Source organism: Schistocerca nitens, chromosome 12 (genome assembly GCF_023898315.1).
Source record: "Schistocerca nitens isolate TAMUIC-IGC-003100 chromosome 12, iqSchNite1.1, whole genome shotgun sequence".
NCBI classification, from domain to species: Eukaryota; Metazoa; Arthropoda; class Insecta; order Orthoptera; family Acrididae; genus Schistocerca; species Schistocerca nitens.
Window position 1 is genome coordinate 108,178,056 of NC_064625.1, and position 22,606 is coordinate 108,200,661.

General features: G+C 46.9%; 1 protein-coding gene and 1 pseudogene across 3 annotated transcripts in view; one reads left to right on the top strand and one right to left on the bottom strand.

Annotated features, from left to right (window-relative positions):
* Positions 1–22,606, bottom strand: part of LOC126215038 (multiple epidermal growth factor-like domains protein 11) — a 111,701-nt gene that overhangs the window by 11,658 nt on the left and 77,437 nt on the right. For 2 of the 3 annotated variants that reach the window (XM_049941675.1, XM_049941674.1), the window contains exons 5-6: positions 21,144–21,282; positions 14,961–16,153 (exon numbers count right to left, since the gene is read on the bottom strand). In XM_049941675.1, the coding sequence (XP_049797632.1) occupies positions 14,961–16,153; positions 21,144–21,282 (1,332 nt within the window). The remainder of the gene's footprint in view (positions 1–14,960; positions 16,154–21,143; positions 21,283–22,606) is intronic. The other variant, XM_049941676.1, reaches the window with a different exon arrangement.
* On the top strand, positions 20,542–20,659 carry LOC126215541 (5S ribosomal RNA; annotated as a pseudogene).

The window sequence follows — 22,606 nt, forward strand, 5'->3', positions numbered from 1 at the left end:
CAGAATGGCTTGTAAGTGGCAGCATAGTGCATATGCACACATACCGTTGCAGTATCAGTATAAAGATGGCCGCCCCACTTGCGACTTGTACCAGGGAAGAACAGCGTTCTGTTATTCGGTTTTTGCGTAGAGAAGGTGTGAAACCTACTGAAATTCATCGACGAATGAAGGTTCTGTACGGTGATGCATGTTTGTCACAGCAGCAAGTCTACGAATGGAGTAGGAAGTTCGCAAATGGTGTGACTGCAGTGGAAGATGCTCCTCGTCCAGATCAGGCACAACGAGTTGTGACTCCACAGAACACTGCAGCAGTTGAAGCCATAGTGAAGGAAAACCGCCGAGTGACACTGAATGACATTGCAGCATGTTTTCAGATTAGTCATGGGTCAGCATACGATATTGTGCATGATGTGCTCCAGTTTCACAAAGTGTCTGCATGATGGGAGCCACAGCAGCTGCCTCCCGAAATAAGAGAATGACATGCATGTTGATGCTTGTGAAGAACTTCTTCGGTGCTTTGAACGAGAAGGTGATGGCTTCCTTGCAAGAATCGTTACTGGCGACGAAACCTGGGTTCACTTCCACCAACCGGAAACGAAGAGAGCGAGCAAGGAATGGTGCCATTCCTCATCACCAAAACCAAAGAAGTTTCGAACAGTACCATCAACTGGGAAGGTTACGCTGACTCTCTTTTGGGACGAAAAAGGCGTGATTTTGGAGCATTACATGCCTAGAGGGACCACTGTCACCAGTGCATCATACACAGATCTCCTAAAATATCATCTGAGACCTGCAATCAAATCAAAGCGACGTAGATTGCTGTCAGCAGGTGGCCCTTAGCAAACATGACAATGCAAGGCCCCAAACTGCCCGTACAACAGTTGCAACAATCACAGACCTGCATTTTGAGTGTCTTCCTCATCCACCATACTCACAAGACCTTGCCCCAAGTCATTTCCATATGTTTGGATCACTCAAAGACGCAATGGGAGGAAAGAATTTCCGTTCTGATGAAGAGGTACGCTACGCGGTGTATGAGTGGTTGCGTGGAGTACCAAAAGAAATTTTTTCTAAAGGAATTTATGCACTTTGTAAGCGTTTGAGGACTTGCATTGACCGTAGGGGAGATTATGTTGAAAAGTGATACAGCTTTGTACCACTAGTGCACAATAAATAATATTTAAAAAAATATTTAAGGTTTCCATTTGACTCACTCTCGTATACAGACATGGACTAATGACTTTTTGATAAACAAGAATACTGTCATAGGTATCACATTTCTTGCAAAAATCATCAAGTAGTTTCAAGTTGTAACGTAATGTATTCAGGTAAGTTATATAACTATTTGAGGAAACTGGTGCATCTAGAAGGAGACGCGTGATTACAAAGAAATTTATTCCACAAATTAGGAACATGACAGTACTGTACATGCGCACCGGACGTGAGTATTCAGTACAGTGTGAAGCCGCCAAGCCCTGCGAACGTCGTAGCAAGGAAATGAAAGAAGGTGTGGTTATACTGTTGGGGAATACATGGTTTTCAGGTGGTTCCACAAGGCGTCGGCAGTGGTCGCAAGAGGATCAGAACGAACAAGTTGCCGACACAGGATATCGCAGATACGCAGGCGGAACTTGTGGTGTCACCGCCAGACACCACACTTGCTAGGTGGTAGCCTTTAAATCGGCCGCGGTCCGTTAGTATACGTCGGACCCGCGTGTCGCCACTATCAGTGATTGCAGACCGAGCGCCGCCACACGGCAGGTCTAGAGAGACTTCCTAGCACTCGACCCAGTTGTACAGCCGACTTTGCTAGCGATGGTTCACTGACAAAATATGTTCTCATTTGCCGAGACGATAGTTAGCATAGCCTTCAGCTACGTCATTTGCTACGACCTAGCAAGGCGCCATTATTCAGTTACTATTGATATTGTAAATAATGTACAGACAAGAGGTACGTTCAACTTTAATGGATTAAAGTTAAGTATTCCACCAAGTAACACCTTTTTTCTGAAGTCTAAATTCCTTGTCCTGTTCCAGACCTCACGCCAGCCTGCGTGAGCTTAAACACGTGCCTTTCGGCTTCCTCTTACATTAGTGGGTTGGCCCTCTTGCCAATCCACAACAGAACTTGTATAACATTATAGGTCGGGATTGATCTAGGAGGTCTTGAATATCTTATTTGTATCTGTCAGTTGCTATGGAGAAATAAAGATTTGGGGGATTTCTTTATATAGTCCCGACGCTATGCAAAGCGATCTGTTATGTGTTACTTTCTGATAATAAATCGTATTTCTTTCAGATTACCGTTAAAATGTAATGACGATACATGTTTGAGATCATTCGGAATAATATTTTAATAACTATGTAGATGACGTGACGTTATTCGTTTACTTTTAGGAAAAAAAGTGTGTTAATTGTGCGTTTATGGACGGCCAGTGTCGAGATTAGTGATTATTCCAGAAATAATTGATTTGACGAAGTTCAATTACACACAATCGTGTAGGGCGAATTACGAAATTGGAATTGGTTGTAGATGTATGCAGGTCAATTTCGTGACACAGTGGTAAGCGTCGCGAGTGTGTCGCGGTATCAAGACTGCTTTCGCGCCGCCGATGGTTTGCTTTGAACTCGCAGAAATGCAATTTACGCGAATTCTTAATCATCGCGAAAGGGTAAAATATTTGATAAGCCATTGTGGAGGACGTAAGTTTGGAGAGAAAGATAGTTTTCAAAATCCAATATAAATCCTGGTGATCGAAGTAGCCTAGCAACCCAAAAGCTCAACCACGTATCAGCAGAAACAGTGTACTATATTTCATGCACTCGTTTACACTCCATATCGAGGTGTGGATGATTTGTGTGCGTGAAATAAACATTTGAAAGCGTTTGATTAAATAAAAGGAAAAATATAAAGAAGTTTATTCGTATATTTTGTTATTTCATGAACAGTGATATTTTCTTGTAGTGGTGTAGAGCCTTACGTATTATTAATATTGTGGCAGACTGATCGAAAGTGCTCTCGTTACAACTCGAGGTTTGGGCCTCATTAAGAGTAGCTAGTTCTTAAAGGATAAGTGAAGAATAATGATGTTGTTGTTGTTGTGGTCTTCAGTCCTGAGACTGGTTTGATGCAGCTCTCCATGCTACACTATCCTGTGCAAGCTTCTTCATCTCCCAATACGTACTTCAGCCTACATTCTTCTGAATCTGTTTAGTGCATTCATCTCTTTGTCTCCCTCTACGATTTTTACCCTCCACGCTGCCCTCCAATACTAAATTGGTCATCCCTTGATGCCTCAGAACAAGTCCTACCAACCGATTCCTTCTTCTTGTCAAGTTGTGCCACAAACTCCTCTTCTCCCCAATCCTGTTCAGTACCTCCTCATTAGTTATGTGATCTACCCATTTAATCTTCAGCATTCTTCTGTAGCACCACATTTCAAAAGCTTCTATTCTCTTCTTGTCCAAACTATTTATCGTCCATGTTTCACTTCCATACATGGCTACATTCCATACAAATACTTTCAGAAACGAATTCCTGACAGTAACTAAAACTTCCGGGTAAGAGGCCGTGGTCCAATAGTAGAAATACTTCTCCCTGACGTTTCGTTGCCAGCTGCGGGCAACATCATCTGAGGTGAGTCTACGACTGGCTGCTAGGCCGTTGAGGTCCTGTTCATATAGAGCGCGTAGAGGGCGCCACCACTCGTCACGTGTTGTCAACAGTAAAACTATCTCTGGCTGGCGTCATTACTCTCGATCGAAGGTAATCGATTGTCACATCTTTGGTACAGAGTCGATCGCCATATCTTATCTAGCTTCAAGCCTTCTTCTTTCCTGTTAAAATTATTGTGGTGTTTAAAAATCTCTGCAGCCTCTCTATACATACGTGCATAATAATGCGATGTCTTAGCTAGCACGCTCGTCTCACTAAATTTTATTTCATGGTCACCCGTTTCAAAAACATGTTCCGCTAAAGCCGATTTGTCCGTGTGTTCCAGTCGACAGTTCATTTTAAACACCACAATAATTTTAACAGGAAAGAAGAAGGCTTGAAGCTAGATGAGATATGGCGATAGACTCTGTACCAAAGATGTGACAATCGATTACCTTCGATCGAGAGTAATGACGCCAGCCAGAGATAGTTTTACTGTTGACAACACGTGACGAGTGGTGACGCCCTCTACGCGCTCTATATAGACAGGACCTCCACGGCCTAGCAACCAGTCGTAGACTCATCTCAGATGATGTTGCCCGCAGCTGGCAACGAAACGTCAGGGAGAAGTATTTCTGCTATTGGACCACGGCCTCTTAGCCCGGAAGTTTTAATTACTGAAGACGCCGGCCGTGAAAGCCTACACGCTATGAATTCCTGACACTTAAATCTATACTCGATGTTAACAAATTTCTCTTCTTCAGAAACGATTTGCTTGCCATTGCCAGTCTACATTTTATATCCTCTCTACTTCGATCATCATCAGTTATTTTGCTCCCCATATAGTAAAACTCCTTTACTACTTTAAGTGTCTCATTTCCTAATCTAATTCCCTCAGCGTCACCCGACGTAATTCGACTACATTGCATTATTCTCGTTTTGCTTTTGTTGATGTTCATCTTATATCCTCCCTTCAAGACACTGTCCATTCCGTTCAACTGCTCTTCCAAGTCCTTTGCTGTCTCTGGCAGAATTACAATGTCATCGGCGAACGTTAAAGTTTTTATTTCTTCTCCATGGATTTTAATACCTACACCGAATTTTTCTTTTGTTTTTCCCTTACTGCTTGCTCAATATACAGATTGAGTAACATCGGGGAGAGGCTACAACCCTGTCTTACTCCCTTCCCAACCACTGCTTCCCTTTCATGTCCCTCGACTCTTATAACTGCCATCTGGTTTCTGTACAAATTGTAAATAGCCTTTCGCTCCCTGTAGTTTACCCCTGCCACATTCAGAATTTGAAAGAGTATTCCAGTCAACATTGTCAAAAGCTCTCTCCACGTCTACAAATGCTAGAAACTGAAGGGAGGATATAAGATGAACATCAACAAAAGCAAAACGAGGATAATGGAATGTAGTCGAATTAAGTCGGGTGGTGCTGAGGGAATTAGATTAGGAAATGACACACTTTAAGTAGTAAAGGAGTTTTGCTATTTGGGGAGCAAAATAAATGATGATGCTCGAAGTAGAGAATAATATTACACTTAAATAACGCTGGATCGAAACCCACTATCTTTATACTATATTAAGCTAGCTATTCCGGAATCAGGTGATAACGTGGCCGTGTAGTTGTGTGTTGTCGACAACAAATAGGTAAACACAAACATAAACGTTTCTCATGCTCTGATATCGACGAGGAAAGGAGAGACAACAACGACGACATACACGTATACATTTACAAAAGATACACGTGGCGCCTTACAATACGACACATGGACGTCACGGTGAACTTTCACACCAGAAATGCAGTGGTACTCTCCGCTCTTCGCTTCATGGGGTCTGGCATTGTCCTATTGAAATTGGGTACGAGGAACTGCTTGCGTAGGGGGCACTTTTTCGGGTTCTTAAACCTTCCTGATGGAGCAGATGATGTTAAAATTGCTTTCAGAACGTAGGAGGCGCTACAGCCAATAAGACCCCGGACTGTTAGACTTGACGTTTGTCCACCATGCCGCTCAACAACGCAAACTGGCCGGCTGCATCCTCTATGGTAGCGTTTAACGCCTACACCACTGCAGGCCAATTGCAGGCTGTGGCGTTCGTGCTTTCTGGTGAGGCACTGGACGAGTATTCGAAAGGAGAGCGGTTTAAATACGCGTCTGGTTATTCACACTTTGATTTCCTCCAATTTTCTTAAATCGCACCAGGAAAATCGCGGGAAGATTGTTTTGTACAAGACACATCCTACAAGGGTTGTACAGAAATATGTAAATGCCGCAAGCAATGTGTGCTTCAACACATAAAAAAAAAAACGCTCACCACGCAGATGGAACGCAAATCGCTAGATGCGATGTACATGTACAGAGTAACAAATGTATGAAGATAGTGACTGTTCTCGAAAGAACAGGTACAATTGATGACCGTGCAGCTTCTCTAGAATAAATGATAATTAATTGAAACCCTCAGCTGCCGCCAGGTGTTGTTGATATACCTCGATAGGGACAGCTTAAAATGTGTGCCCCGACCGGGACTCGAACCCGGGATCTCCTGCTTACATGGCAGACGCTCTATCCATCTTTTTTTTTAATTAATCTAATTTTTGTTCGTTGTATCTGCTCGGGGCGGACGTCGCAAGACACCTGTTTTAGTTCGTCGTTGATCCATTAACTCAGTTTTTTTATTACAAAGGGCAGCTAACCCTCTGACCGAACACGCTGAGCTACCAAGCCGGCGTCCATCTGAGCCACCGAGGACACTCATGAATAGGGCGACTGCAGGGACTTATCCCTTGCACGCTTCCCGTGAGACCCACATTCCCAACTGTCCACAACCTACATTCGAAGTGTTCCTAATAGATATTTGCCTATTCACTTAGTACTCGGTCAGACTAAGCTGACGAGTCCCCATAAGAGTTCGGGAAAAGTGCGCGCATTCGCACATCTTCTTCTGTGCGAATGGGCACACTTTTCCCGAACTCTTACGGGACTCGACAGCCTAATCTGGAGCGAGTAGTAAGTGAATAGGCAAGTATCTATTAGGAACACTTCGAATGTAGGTTGTGGACAGTTGGGAATGTGGGTCTCACGGGAAGCGTGCAAGGGATAAGTCCCTGCAGTCGCACTATCCCCTGTTGCCTGGATGGCTCAGATGGATAGAGCGTCTGCCATGTAAGCAAGAGATCCTGCGTTCGAGTCCCTGTCGGGGCACACATTTTCAAATGTCTCCCTTGATGTATATCAACAACACCTGGCGGCAGCTGAGGGTTTCAATTAATTATCATTTGTACTAACAAATGATTACAACTGCAGGAAAACTGCACGATTTATTCATGGGAAACGGTTTGTCGAATTAAGCAAGTCAATTAAGCGTTGGTCCTCGTATGTCCCTGATGCAAGTAGTTACTCTGCTTGACGTTGATTGATGGAGGACCCTGTCCATAATGGTGCAAACGTTCTCAATTGAGGAGAGATGCGGCAACCTTGCTGGCCAAAGTAGGGTTTGGCCAGCACGAAGACAACTCCCGCCGTGTGTGGGCGGGCATTATCTTGCTGAAATGTAAGCCCAGACTCGCTTGCCATGAAGGACAACAAAAGGGGGCGTAGAATATAGTCAACGAACCGCTGTGCTATAAGAGTACTGCGGACGGGAACCAAAGGGGTCCTAGTATGAAACAAAATGAAATGGCACTCCTTATTGTCAGGTCGTATGGGGAGAAGGTAGTGGGGGGGAGGGTGGGGGGGGGGCGATAGGTTGATATCACACCGCTGTTCGGGACGTCTCCACGCACGTCTTTGCTGGTCATAGGGGCTCAGTTAGAAACGCAACCTATCGCTGAAGACAATTCTACTATAAGCCGAAGACAATTCTACTACAAGCCGAAGACAATTCTACTACAAGCCGAAGACAATTCTACTACAAGCCGAAGACAATTCTACTACAAGCCGAAGACAATTCTACTACAAGCCGAAGACAATTCTACTACAAGCCGAAGACATGCCAACCGGGCCGGCTAACTGCTTGCATAAGGGCCAGTGGTAGACCAACGTGTTATTGACTTGCTCAATTTGAGAACCTCTTTCTCTTGAATAAATTCTCCAGTGTTTTTGAAATACACTCCTGGAAATGGAAAAAAGAACACATTGACACCGGTGTGTCAGACCCACCATACTTGCTCCGGACACTGCGAGAGGGCTGTACAAGCAATGTTCACACGCACGGCACAGCGGACACACCAGGAACCGCGGTGTTGGCCGTCGAATGGCGCTAGCTGCGCAGCATTCGTGCACCGCCGCCGTCAGTGTCAGCCAGTTTGCCGTGGCATACGGAGCTCCATCGCAGTCTTTAACACTGGTAGCATGCCGCGACAGCGTGGACGTGAACCGTATGTGCAGTTGACGGACTTTGAGCGAGGGCGTATAGTGGGCATGCGGGAGGCCGGGTGGACGTACCGCCGAATTGCTCAACACGTGGGGCGTGAGGTCTCCACAGTACATCGATGTTGTCGCCAGTGGTCGGCGGAAGGTGCACGTGCCCGTCGACCTGGGACCGGACCGCAGCGACGCACGGATGCACGCCAAGACCGTAGGATCCTACGCAGTGCCGTAGGGGACCGCACCGCCACTTCCCAGCAAATTAGGGACACTGTTACTCCTGGGGTATCGGCGAGGACCATTCGCAACCGTCTCCATGAAGCTGGGCTACGGTCCCGCACACCGTTAGGCCGTCTTCCGCTCACGCCCCAACATCGTGCAGCCCGCCTCCAGTGGTGTCGCGACAGGCGTGAATGGAGGGACGAATGGAGACGTGTCGTCTTCAGCGATGAGAGTCGCTTCTGCCTTGGTGCCAATGATGGTCGTATGCGTGTTTGGCGCCGTGCAGGTGAGCGCCACAATCAGGACTGCATACGACCGAGGCACACAGGGCCAACACCCGGCATCATGGTGTGGGGAGCGATCTCCTACACCGGCCGTACACCACTGGTGATCGTCGAGGGGACACTGAATAGTGCACGGTACATCCAAACCGTCATCGAACCCATCGTTCTACCATTCCTAGACCGGCAAGGGAACTTGCTGTTCCAACAGGACAATGCACGTCCGCATGTATCCCGTGCCACCCAACGTGCTCTAGAAGGTGTAAGTCAACTACCCTGGCCAGCAAGATCTCCGGATCTGTCCCCCATTGAGCATGTTTGGGACTGGATGAAGCGTCGTGTCACGCGGTCTGCACGTCCAGCACGAACGCTGGTCCAACTGAGGCGCCAGGTGGAAATGGCATGGCAAGCCGTTCCACAGGACTACATCCAGCATCTCTACGATCGTCTCCATGGGAGAATAGCAGCCTGCATTGCTGCGAAAGGTGGATATACACTGTACTAGTGCCGACATTGTGCATGCTCTGTTGCCTGTGTCTATGTGCCTGTGGTTCTGTCAGTGTGATCATGTGATGTATCTGACCCCAGGAATGTGTCAATAAAGTTTCCCCTTCCTGGGACAATGAATTCACGGTGTTCTTATTTCAGTTTCCAGGAGTGTAGTAATCATTTGTTTGTTTGTCATGTTGTAATGGTTCTTTATTTACGTGACCATTACGGCACTCCAACGCCAGCTCTCGATACCAGTAATATCATACTACTGTTCTGCGAAGTAACAGACATATTTTTGTGACAATATTCACATTTGGTTTTATTAATGTGTAGGTACTACGATGTATCGGTATATTACAGTGATGTGGTTCTTGTGTGTATTCATTTCTGTGAGACTGTCATAATCTTTGACTTACTTGTAACCATTTTGGCGCGAATGCGCACAAAGCAGTCTTTGTTTCACTTTGCAGAAGTTGTTATTTCGCTTTGTAAAAAACCAGTCAAGTCTTGTGTTTGGTTAAAGTGGAAATTAAATATATGAAGATTGATATGTGACAATTGAGAAGTAGTATATGTGAATTTACAAGAAGTTTAATAAAAATGTGGATCGTGAACACCAAGTCAAAAATTATTTCTACCATACCATTGTTCTGATCTGGGATTGTTTGATCATTAAGAATTTCCTGAGAAACGCATTTGTTAGGTCTTCAAATATTGCTAAAATACAGATCTGGACCTTCTAGCAGTCAAAGTGGAATCACCCTAGAATCAACAAGATGAGCCATAACAACTTCGACGAAATCTACGTGGGAATCCTTTCAAGATAAGTGCCAAAATTAATGACTTTTTTACACTGACTTCATTATTTACATTCTGACGATACCATCCACAGTCAATGACTTTGTTGTTGCCCGGTAAAGCGAACATATGCTGCGTGAGCAACATTATTAATCTGATTTCTAACCTACTTTGCAAGTGGTGGTATTGTTAGAATGTACAGCAAATCTATCGACTTCCATCCCATTCGGATATTTTCTTCGTGGTGCATCGACTTTTTATTTTTCGTAGAGTGCAAATGCAGAAGCTAGCCAAACATGCAGGTTGCGCTGATGTATTTGACCACGAAAGGAACCTCAATGTGCTGCTGAAGAAGAAGAAGAAGAAGAGGAAGAAGAAGAAGAATAATAATGGAGTGTTCATAGTCTATGTTCATTCTCTCGTGTTGTCTTCCGTTCGCTCCTGGGCAAACGCTTGTTCGCTGCTACAAGCGAATGATAGTGAACACTGGCGAATTGTCTGCGAATGCACATTGGCTCCGGGCTAAAGGTTGCTCGAGATCGAAAGTAATTTTTATAGACACGCCATCAATGAAATAAAAACCCAGCTATGGAGCGCGAGGAATTTTAACCAACTATTATTCGACCGCAATATTATTTCACCTGGGAATGTGGGCGATATAATTGGCTTACCTGGAGTTTTTATCGTGATATTTCACGAGGACGCGTTGAACCACTTAATAGTTGTGCCTTTATTGTCTTGAAATCATTTACAATGCTATGCGTTTTCCTTAGTAACCAATGCACTTGTTTACTGTAACGCCACCTCATGTTTACGATAACGATCACGGGAGGCCAAGTGTAACAACATCGTCGTCGGGTTATACCAGGAAGCGACCAGGTGACACGACGTAAAATGTTGGTAAACATTCTCGCTCTGACGAAATAACTCTCGGGTGAACAGCCTGGTATGAGTGTGCATAGGACACAGTATTTCGGCAATCGACCACGTTGCCATCATCAGGTGCGCTGATGTACTGACCGGCGGTGGGCTGGCACCATGTATATATATATATATATAGGACAATCCCCCTCCCGCTCCTCCCTCAGGCGCTTCCTATGAGTCGTCGCGGTCCAGGTACAGCGTCCGTTCTCCCGCCGTCTGGGCGCTGCGTCCTAGGTCTTCTCGTTCAGGAGGGTCTGCCGGCACCGCTCCCCAGAAGTCGGTACACTCTGGGAAAAATTGGACGCATTTTACGTAAACACCAAGTGAAAACCATCTTCCGTCCTCCAAGCAAAACCAAGAGCCTTCTTGGTAGTGTCAAGGACAACCTCGGTCTACGTAAATCAGGGGTTTATCAGATACCTTGCCAATGCGGTAGTGTATACATAGGTCAGACCATTCGTACGACTGAGGACCGATGCCGAGAACATTAACGGTACACTAGACTGCAACAGCCTAGTAAGTCGGCAATCGCGGAGCATTGCCTGTCGGAACTCCACAGCACGGATTATGACCAAACAAAAGTCCTGACACAGACTTCCAAATACTGCGACTGTCTCATCAAAGAACCCACAGAGATCAGAGTAAGGGAGCCACAACTAAATCGTCACAGCGGTTACGTCCTTAGCAAGGCGTGGGAACCCGCGATCATCCGGATTAAGAAGCAAAAGGATATTTCCCAGTGTCCTATGCACACTCATACCAGGCTGTTCACCCCAGATTTATTTCGTCATAAAATACTACTGGAGAGATTGAAGAATCACATTCTCGCTCTGTTGCTCTACCTTTGGTCACCGGAAGGACTTCACCCGATAATCCCACTTCCTCAGAACAGTGCATCAAGAAATTGGAAATTTGTCGTAAGGTCTTATGGGACCAAACTGCTGATGTCATCGGTCCCTAAGCTTACGCACTACTTAATCTAACTAAAACTAACTTACGCTAAGGACAACACACACACATTTATGCCCGAGGGAGGACTCGAACCTCCGATGGAGGGAACCGAGCGGACCATGACAAGACGCCCTACACCACGCGGCCACTTTTTATAAGTGCAAGCGACACTAATCTTCGTTCAGTTAACTTGGAATGCCAGAAGATGCTGAAGAAGATCAAACGATCGAAAAGTCGGTTGAGTAACAAGAAACTGGCGAGGCCTGAAAGCTTTTACCTTCAACGACAATGCACACGAGAGCCTGCACACTTACGTAAGAAGCAGAGTGCCGAATGAGATTTTCACTCTGCAGCAGAGTGCGCGCTCATATGAAACTTCCTGGTAGATTAAAACTGCGTGCCGGACCGATACTCGAACTCGGGACCTTTGAATGCCCGCAGGCAAGTGACCTACCATCTGAGCTACCCAAGCACGACTCACGACCCGCCCTCACAGATTCAATTCTGCCAGTACCTCGTCTCCTACCTTCCAAACTACATAGAAGCTCTCCTGCGAACTAGCATTCCTGGGAGAAAGGATATAGTGGAGACAGCCTGGGGATGTTTCCAGTTTGGAAGGTAGGAGACGAGGTACTGGCAGAATTGAATCTGTTAGGGCGGGTCGTGAGTCGTGCTTGGGTAGCTCAGATGGTAGAGCACTTGCCCGCGGGAAGTCAGAGGTGCCGAGTTCGAGTCTGGGTCCGGCACACAGTTTTGATCTATATCTACATCTACATCCATACTCCGCAAGCCACCTGACGGTGTGTGGCGGAGGGTACATTGAGTACCTCTATCGGTTCTCCCTTCTATCCCAGTCTCGTATTGTTCGTGGAAAGGAAGATTGTCGGTATGCCTCTGTGTGGGCTCTAATCTCTCTGATTTTATCCTCATGGTCTCTTCGCGAGATATACGTAGGAGGGAGCAATATACTGCTTGACTCCTCGGTGAAGGAATGTTCTCGAAACTTCAACAAAAGCCCGTACCGAGCTACTGAGCGTCTCTCCTGCAGAGTCTTCCACTGGAGTTTATCTGTCATCTCCGTAACGCTTTCGCGATTACTAAGTGATCCTGTAACGAAGCGCGCTGCTCTCCGTTGGATCTTCTCTATCTCTTCTATCAACCCTATCTGGTACGGATCCCACACTGCTGAGCAGTATTCAAACAGTGGGCGAACAAGCGTACTGTTTTCGGATTGCATTGCCTTAGGATTCTTCCAGTGAATCTCAGTCTGGCATCTGCTTTACCGACGATCAACTTTATATGATCATTCCATTTTAAATCACTCCTAATGCGTACTCCCAGATAATTTATGGAATTAACTGCTTCCAGTTGCTGACCTGCTATACTGTAGCTAAACGATAAGGGATCTTTCTTTCTGTGTATTCGCAGCACATTACACTTGTCTGCATTGAGATTCAATTCCCATTCCCTTCACCATGCGTCAATTCGTTGCAGATCCTCCTGCATTTCGGACAATTTTCCATTGTTACAAACTCTCGATATACCACAGCATCATCTGCAAAAAGCCTCAGTGAACTTATGGTGTTATCCACAAGGTCATTTATGTACACTCCTGGAAATTGAAATAAGAACACCGTGAATTCATTGTCCCAGGAAAGGGAAACTTTATTGACACATTCCTGGGGTCAGATACATCACATGATCACACTGACAGAACCACAGGCACATAGACACAGGCAACAGAGCATGCACAATGTCGGCACTAGTACAGTGTATATCCACCTTTCGCAGCAATGCAGGCTGCTATTCTCCCATGGAGACGATCGTAGAGATGCTGGATGTAGTCCTGTGGAACGGCTTGCCATGCCATTTCCACCTGGCGCCTCAGTTGGACCAGCGTTCGTGCTGGACGTGCAGACCGCGTGACACGACGCTTCATCCAGTCCCAAACATGCTCAATGGGGGACAGATCCGGAGATCTTGCTGGCCAGGGTAGTTGACTTACACCTTCTAGAGCACGTTGGGTGGCACGGGATACATGCGGACGTGCATTGTCCTGTTGGAACAGCAAGTTCCCTTGCCGGTCTAGGAATGGTAGAACGATGGGTTCGATGACGGTTTGGATGTACCGTGCACTATTCAGTGTCCGCTCGACGATCACCAGTGGTGTACGGCCAGTGTAGGAGATCGCTCCCCACACCATGATGCCGGGTGTTGGCCCTGTGTGCCTCGGTCGTATGCAGTCCTGATTGTGGCGCTCACCTGCACGGCGCCAAACACGCATACGACCATCATTGGCACCAAGGCAGAAGCGACTCTCATCGCTGAAGACGACACGTCTCCATTCGTCCCTCCATTCACGCCTGTCGCGACACCACTGGAGGCGGGCTGCACGATGTTGGGGCGTGAGCGGAAGACGGCCTAACGGTGTGCGGGACCGTAGCCCAGCTTCATGGAGACGGTTGCGAATGATCCTCGCCGATATCCCAGGAGCAACAGTGTCCCTAATTTGCTGGGAAGTGGCGGTGCGGTCCCCTACGGCACTGCGTAGGATCCTACGGTCTTGGCGTGCATCCGTGCGTCGCTGCGGTCCGGTCCCAGGTCGACGGGCACGTGCACCTTCCGCCGACCACTGGCGACAACATCGATGTACTGTGGAGACCTCACGCCCCACGTGTTGAGCAATTCGGTGGTACGTCCACCCGGCCTCCCGCATGCCCACTATACGCCCTCGCTCAAAGTCCGTCAACTGCACATACGGTTCACGTCCACGCTGTCGCGGCATGCTACCAGTGTTAAAGACTGCGATGGAGCTCCGTATGCCACGGCAAACTGGTTGACACTGACGGCGGCGGTGCACAAATGCTGCGCAGCTAGCGCCATTCGACGGCCAACACCGCGGTTCCTGGTGTGTCCGCCGTGCCGTGCGTGTGATCATTGCTTGTACAGCCCTCTCGCAGTGTCCGGAGCAAGTATGGTGGGTCTGAAACACCGGTGTCAATGTGTTCTTTTTTCCATTTCCAGGAGTGTATATTGTGAATAGCAACGGTCCTACGACATTCCCCTGCGGCACACCTGAAAGCACTCTTACTTCTGTTACCTAGGAACTCTTCAATCCAATCACACAATTGGTCTGATAGTCCATATGCTGTTACTTTGTTCATTAAACGACTATGGGGAACTGTATCGAAAGCCTTGCGGAAGTCAAGAAAAACGGCATCTACCTGGGAACCCAGGAAGTTTCAAGAATTAGGGTGTAACTCACATGACATGTGCGCGATGTTGTAGCAAACGGACTTGGTCTCATCGCCTGGAAGCATTCTGAAGCCATCGAAGCACGTGCAAACCCCCGGCTGGGTGCAGTTGCCGTTGACGCAGCCGTTGGAGCAAACGGGAAGACACGTGGAATTTGTCTCGTCGCCAGGGTCCATCTCGTACCCGGCCAGACACGTGCAGGTCCAAGGCTCAGAGCAGTTGGCATTGGTGCATCCGTCGGGGCACACGGGCACGCACGTCGAGTTGAAAGGGTCGTCCGGATCGGCTTCATAGCCGTCCCAGCAGGTGCACGTTTCCGGTTCCGTGCAGTTTGCGTTCACGCAAGGAAACGAGCACACGGGCAGGCACGTGGACGCGGTCGCATCTTCCGGATCCAGCTCGAAGCCCTCGAAGCAGGTACAGATCTCGGGCTCTGTACAGTTGGCGTTGGTGCACGGACTGGAGCAAATGGGGAGGCAGGTGGAACCGGACAAGTCCTCGAGGTCCACCTCGAAGCCGTCGAAGCAAGTGCAGATATCTGGGTCTGTACAGTTTGCGTTGGTACACGGAGTGGAGCAAATGGGACTGCAGGTGGAGTTGGTCGCATCCTCAGGATCCTTCTGGTAGCCGTCCAAACAAGTGCAAGTCGCCGGGGCCGTGCACTCGGCATTCACGCAGGGGTCCCGGCAGACTGGGACACAGGTAGCCCCGGACAGGTCTTCGGGATCCCTCTCGTAGCCAACGAAACAAGTGCAGATGTCTGGAGCTGTACAGTTGGCATTGGTGCACGGAGTGGAGCAAATGGGAGTGCAGGTGGAGTTGGTCGCGTCCTCGGGATCCTTCTGGTAGCCGTCCAAACAAGTGCAAGTCGCCGGGGCCGTGCACTCGGCATTCAGACAGGGGTCCGGGCAGACGGGGACGCAGGTAGCCCCAGATAGGTCTTTGGCGTCCCTCTCGTAGCCAGTGAGGCAGCTGCAGGTGTCTGGGGCTGTGCAGTTGGCGTTGGTGCACGGCGTTGAGCAGACTGGGAGGCAGCTGGAACGGGTACCGTCTCCCGGGTCCATTTTGTAACCGTCCAGACAGGTGCACGTCTCCGGCAGGACACAGTAGCCATTCTGGCAACCGTGGTGACACGTTGGCCAGCAAGTGTTCTTGTATGGCGCCTTCGGTGAGAGCTGGTACCTGGCCTCTAATGGCGACCCCCTGGTAAGAAACGAAGACACGTCTGTTAATCTGTTCCTTATGTCATAATGAAAGTTTCTTAAACAATTTAATGTTAAACTTCGTGCACAACAAGCATTATGATAAAGCGTGGCACAGTAATTCAGAAGGAAACAGGGAGCACCCAAAGAATCACAAAGTGCTATACATTTCTGTTTATTTGGGACATTGTCATTAACGAGGTTGACGAAAAAGAGTTTTACATGGCCTTTTGACGTTTTCCCACATGTACCAGCCTATGAATGTTTGTTTGATGGAAGATCTTTTTTTTTTTTGTTAGTTTTCCACACATTAGGAGTCCAGCATCTAATGTTTAGCTATCAGTTGGATTGAATGCAGAATGAGTCAAGGCAACTGTTGATTGTTTTCCAGTTTTTTCGATAGTATCGTACCAGAACCTAGTACATAATTAAATCCACTTTGATCAGTGTTCGAAACGCAGTGTTGCTGTGCCTAGACACTTTCAGTTTACTTCTTCGGTGCAATCGACCCAAACCTAAAAACGTACTGCTAGTTCACACTCTCCAGGACAGTTAGCGTATCTCTGAGGGATACCTACTCTTCCCGCCACTAAATATTCAAGCTTCTGAATAATCAGATAACTACAAACATTGCGAAAGTGTCATCATTCTGTCCTATGCCTTCTTAATTTGGGTGGCACAATATTTAAATTATATAAATAATATAAATTAATGATTTCATTCATTTTTTCTGTATGTGTATGACAATATTAAACAAGTCAACTGCTTGCTGAGCTAACACTGGTGAGTAAACCCTCCCTCCCCCACTGTTGTGTGCAAACCAAAAGCTACACAATCACACCCCACTGCACATTAGAAATGTGAGATGGGTCCATGTTTAAATACAACCAACCTGTGCTCTCATTGTAAGGTGGCAGGTCAATTTCGCACCTTTCATACGAGTTTTATACATCGTAACGGAAAGGTGAATATGGCACCTAACTTACTTCGGTGGTAATGAACAGATTTGCCTGTAAGTATGTAATGCAAAAGGGATGACAGTCGACAGTATTAACACACTGCTCCTATATAATGCATGTCAATGAGCAGAAGGTGAAACAAGCAGCGAGAGGAAACGTTTTTTGTGGAAGCGGAGGTCGCACCACGAAAACTTCTTAGGGGGCGTCCCGTGGCTGGAATCAGTGACTGGATAGGTGACGCATACTGGAGAGCAAGTAATGGGCCACCAGAAGTAGGACACAAAGAAGTTATAGAAGACTGCATTTTGGAATTCCAAATGAATACGAACAAAACCAGTGATGCAGCTGATCACGTGAACAGCGAGTGGTACACATGTGATGTACCCATTTAACCTTCAGGTGTCTGGAGCGGGCGGAAACGAACTAGGAAGGATCAAAGTGCCGAGATTTCGACGCAGTTTAGTGGTAGGGCCCTTGCGATTGTCAGAGAGAGTTTCCACAAAAATAAGAGGAACGCTCCTATTGGTCGAAAAAAGGTGTGACGTGAAGAATTAAAGAAGACAGGTGGGGAGACAGTTCGGCTACGAGAAAGACAAGAGCGAAATTTTCTGGTACTCTTCTCTGAACTGACAAAGTGCAGAACGGGGCGCATAAAGCTCTGTACTAACAGGAGATATTTGTGCGGCTCACATTCAGCTAGATATTAGCTGTAGCGTCGTTGAGCCCCAACTGTGCAGAAACGAACCAGCCACTTAGTTAATTGTTCCTGCGAGGATTGAGAGGGCATTTTAATATGCACGCTGCTCCAGCCATGCACATACATATTGCCATATTCCAAGAATAGGGATGAGTACATGTTTTCTCGCATAACCAGAAACAGGGAGAGTTTCTGCAGCAAAGGCTTAATTAGTTTTTCTCGGAATTTGGAATTTCAGAGGACGACAGCAGCCATGCAGACGACAGCTCATCGCAGCTAAGGTAAATACTGCGAACAGAGGTGTAAACTACACTGCTGGAAATTGAAATAAGAACACCGTGAATTCATTGTCCCAGGAAGGGGAAACTTTATTGACACATTCCTGGGGTCAGATACATCACATGATCACACTGACAGAACCACAGGCACATAGACACAGGCAACAGAGCATGCACAATGTCGGCACTAGTACAGTGTATATCCACCTTTCGCAGCAATGCAGGCTGCTATTCTCCCATGGAGACGATCGTAGAGATGCTGGATGTAGTCCTGTGGAACGGCTTGCCATGCCATTTCCACCTGGCGCCTCAGTTGGACCAGCGTTCGTGCTGGACGTGCAGACCGCGTGACACGACGCTTCATCCAGTCCCAAACATGCTCAATGGGGGACAGATCCGGAGATCTTGCTGGCCAGGGTAGTTGACTTACACCTTCTAGAGCACGTTGGGTGGCACGGGATACATGCGGACGTGCATTGTCCTGTTGGAAGAGCAAGTTCCCTTGCCGGTCTAGGAATGGTAGAACGATGGGTTCGATGACGGTTTGGATGTACCGTGCACTATTCAGTGTCCCCTCGACGATCTCCAGTGGTGTACGGCCAGTGTAGGAGATCGCTCCCCATACCATGATGCCGGGTGTTGGCCCTGTGTGCCTCGGTCGTATGCAGTCCTGATTGTGGCGCTCACCTGCACGGCGCCAAACACGCATACGACCATCATTGGCACCAAGGCAGAAGCGACTCTCATCGCTGAAGACGACACGTCTCCATTCGTCCCTCCATTCACGCCTGTCGCGACACCACTGGAGGCGGGCTGCACGATGTTGGGGCGTGAGCGGAAGACGGCCTAACGGTGTGCGGGACCGTAGCCCAGCTTCATGGAGACGGTTGCGAATGGTCCTCGCCGATACCCCAGGAGCAACAGTGTCCCTAATTTGCTGGGAAGTGGCGGTGCGGTCCCCTACGGCACTGCGTAGGATCCTACGGTCTTGGCGTGCATCCGTGCGTCGCTGCGGTCCTGTCCCAGGTCGACGGGCCGACCACTGGCGACAACATCGATGTACTGTGGAGACCTCACGCCCCACGTGTTGAGCAATTCGGCGGTACGTCCACCCGGCCTCCCGCATGCCCACTATACGCCCTCGCTCAAAGTCCGTCAACTGCACATACGGTTCACGTCCACGCTGTCGCGGCATGCTACCAGTGTTAAAGACTGCGATGGAGCTCCGTATGCCACGGCAAACTGGCTGACACTGACGGCGGCGGTGCACAAATGCTGCGCAGCTAGCGCCATTCGACGACCAACACCGCGGTTCCTGGTGTGTCCGCTGTGCCGTGCGTGTGATCATTGCTTGTACAGCCCTCTCGCAGTGTCCGGAGCAAGTATGGTGGGTCTGACACACCGGTGTCAATGTGTTCTTTTTTCCATTTCCAGGAGTGTATTTGGGTCACCAGCTTGCGTCCACTGTAAACTCGAGCGAGCTTGGGTAATCTTTTGCTCAACTTGTCACAAAACTAACCATCCTCCATAGACTTGATTGTCCTCCTAAATAAAACCAAACTTTGAACCGGAATCAGGTGATTTATCGTAGTACTGGCCAACATCATGACATACTAAGAACAATTTTGTAAAGAAGCTTCTAGTTAAAATTTACCATTGTTCCATTAAGTTTCGGGTGTGCAGCTGCAAGAATTCTCTCTATTCTAATATTTCGGCTGTATAACGTTCAGCCATCTTTAGAGTGAGCTGCAAGACTACCGCTCCAGTGCTCGCTTCGTCCCTTTATACTGTTGTACCGCGCGACTACGCATGCGTCCACAGATGCAAATGCGCCAGAGACGTTGGTCAGCGGCAGAGACGTGTACAATGCGCGAGTTACTTCTATGACTCCGCAGTCGATCTGTGTTGGCATGTCGATATATCCTTCTGAGCTGCACTGTCACGACGTCTTTGTGAGTTTATTACAGCAAGTGCCGGATTCCATGATTTATCAAGGTTGAAACCACTACCTCTATTAATTAAGTTCGTCGTCAAGCGAATCTCAATTGCCTCCTTCACTATAGAGTCCCAAAAAGACGATGTAGTTGCCAAAATTTCGACGTTGTCATACACCATAGATGGCTGAACGTTATACAGCCGAAATATTAGAAGAAGAAGGAGGAGAATTCTTGCGGCTGCACACCCGAAACTCAAAGGAACAGTCATTGCGCCGCCAAAACCTGAAGATTCACAAGATTTACCATTGTTGTGTTTAGGATTATTTCACTTTCTGAGGACGAGATGCGTTCGTTTGACAACTGTCGTGACATTGTCACATTGTAAACTGTGTGTATTTCTGTGATAAGATTGCAACAACATTCAACCAAAAATATTTACAGCTTACGCAGTTGTTCTGTCCTCAAAACTTTACATCATCATGAACCTAATTTGGTTTTATGATAATTTAATCTTGTTGTGCAATGGCCTTGCCGCAGTGGATATACCGGTTCCCGTCAGATCACCGAAGTTAAGCGCTGTCGGGTATGGCTGGCACTTGGATGGGTGACCATCCGGACTGCCATGCACTGTTGTTTTTCGGAGTGCACTCAGCCTTGTGATGCCAATTGAGGAGCTACTCGACTGAATAGTGGCAGCTACGGTCACAGAAAACCATCGTAATGACTGGGAGAGTGGTGTGCTGATCACACGCCCCTCCTATCTGCATCCTGAGGATGACACGGCGGTCGGATGGTCCCGATGGGCCACTTGTGGCCTGAAGACGGAGTGAATCTTGTTGTGGTTCTGAGAGTTTGATGTAGCTCCCAATGCTACTCTACATCGCGCAATGCTTCATAACTAACGCAACTTATGTCTTTTTGGACCTACTTACTCTACTCAAAACTTGGTACCCTCCACAATAGTTTATCCCACTCCTCCGGCACACACTTACTTCCATTACCAAATTGAAGGCTTCCTTGACCCCTTAGGATGTGTTCTGACTACCGACTTCTTCTTTTAGTCAAGCTATACTACAAATAATATAATACACGCAATGTACATACCAGAGTCCTGGCCTACCTGTGCGATGGTAGTGGACCATAGTCACTATACCCGGGCAGGCAGCTACACGTGTCCGGCGCAACGCACTCTGCATTCACGCATCCCGAGCTGCAGACCGGCCGACACACAACAGGTTTGTTCTCAGCTTCTGCCTCACCTGGAAATACAGATGCATGGCTGTCATCACGTCTCAACATTCTACTTTCTACACACTACTGTGTGTTTTAGATGTAAATTCTAAGCAGATTATCAAGATTGCTAAATCTGAGTACAGGAGAGTATGCAATCAACCAAAAATTGAGTGTTTTAGAAAACTGCTCAAAGATATGAACTGGAAAGATGTTTATAGTGCTCATGACATGAATGAAAAATATAACACATTCATGATCAATGTCAGTACCATGTTTGAAAACTGTTTTCCTCTAAAAGTTACTCAAATTAAACAGAAGTCTATAATAAAACCATGGATCACACAAGGAATAAAGATTTCCTGTAAGACAAAAAGGAAAATGTATCTGTCGACCAAGAATAGCCCCAATACTAATGATTTAGCTAAATACAAGGAATACTGTAAAATATTAAAAAAAGTAATTCAGACATCTAAACAAATGCACTATGAGAAGAAGATAGCAATGTCAGGGAACAAAATAAAAACAATATGGGATATAGTGAAAGAGGAGACTGGTAGAACCAGAAAGGAACAGGAGCAAATAGCACTAAGGGTAGATGACACATTAGTAACCGATGGGCATAGTGTGGCAAATCTATTTAACAAGTACTTTATATCCGTTACTGATAGAATGGGATTGTCAGGGTCAGTAAATAATGCCCTTAAATATCTGAAACTAGCCTTTACAAATAGCTTCAGGAACATGAATATGTCACTCACTTCACCAAAAGAAATAACTTCCATAATAAAAACTTTAAAAACAAAGCACTCTAGTGGTTACGATGAAATATCAACAAAGTTAATTAAGGCATGTTCTTGTGAGTTTAGTACAATTCTAAGTTGCTTGTGTAACCAGTCAATTATAACTGGGACATTTCCTGACTGGCTGAAATATGCAGATGTTAAGCCTCTATTCAAGAAAGGGGATAAAGAGATGCCATCAAACTACAGACCGATTTCACTTTTGCCAGCATTGTCAAAAATTTTAGAAAAAGTAATGTACAGGCAGCTTCTCAACCATCTGACCACAAATAACATTACCAAGAACACAGTTTGGATTTCTAAAGGGTTCTGATATCGAAAAGGCTATTTACACCTACAGTGAAAATGTACTTAATTCATTAAATAACAAGTTACAAGCAGCAGGTATTTTCTGTGATTTGTCAAAGGCATTCGATTGTGTAAACCACAACATCCTTTTAAATAAATTAGAATTCTATGGTTTCACGGGCAGTGCTGCAAAATGGTTCAAGTCATACCATAGCTAACAGGAAACAAAGGAAGTCAGTGCAAGGGAGTAGTGAATTAAGTC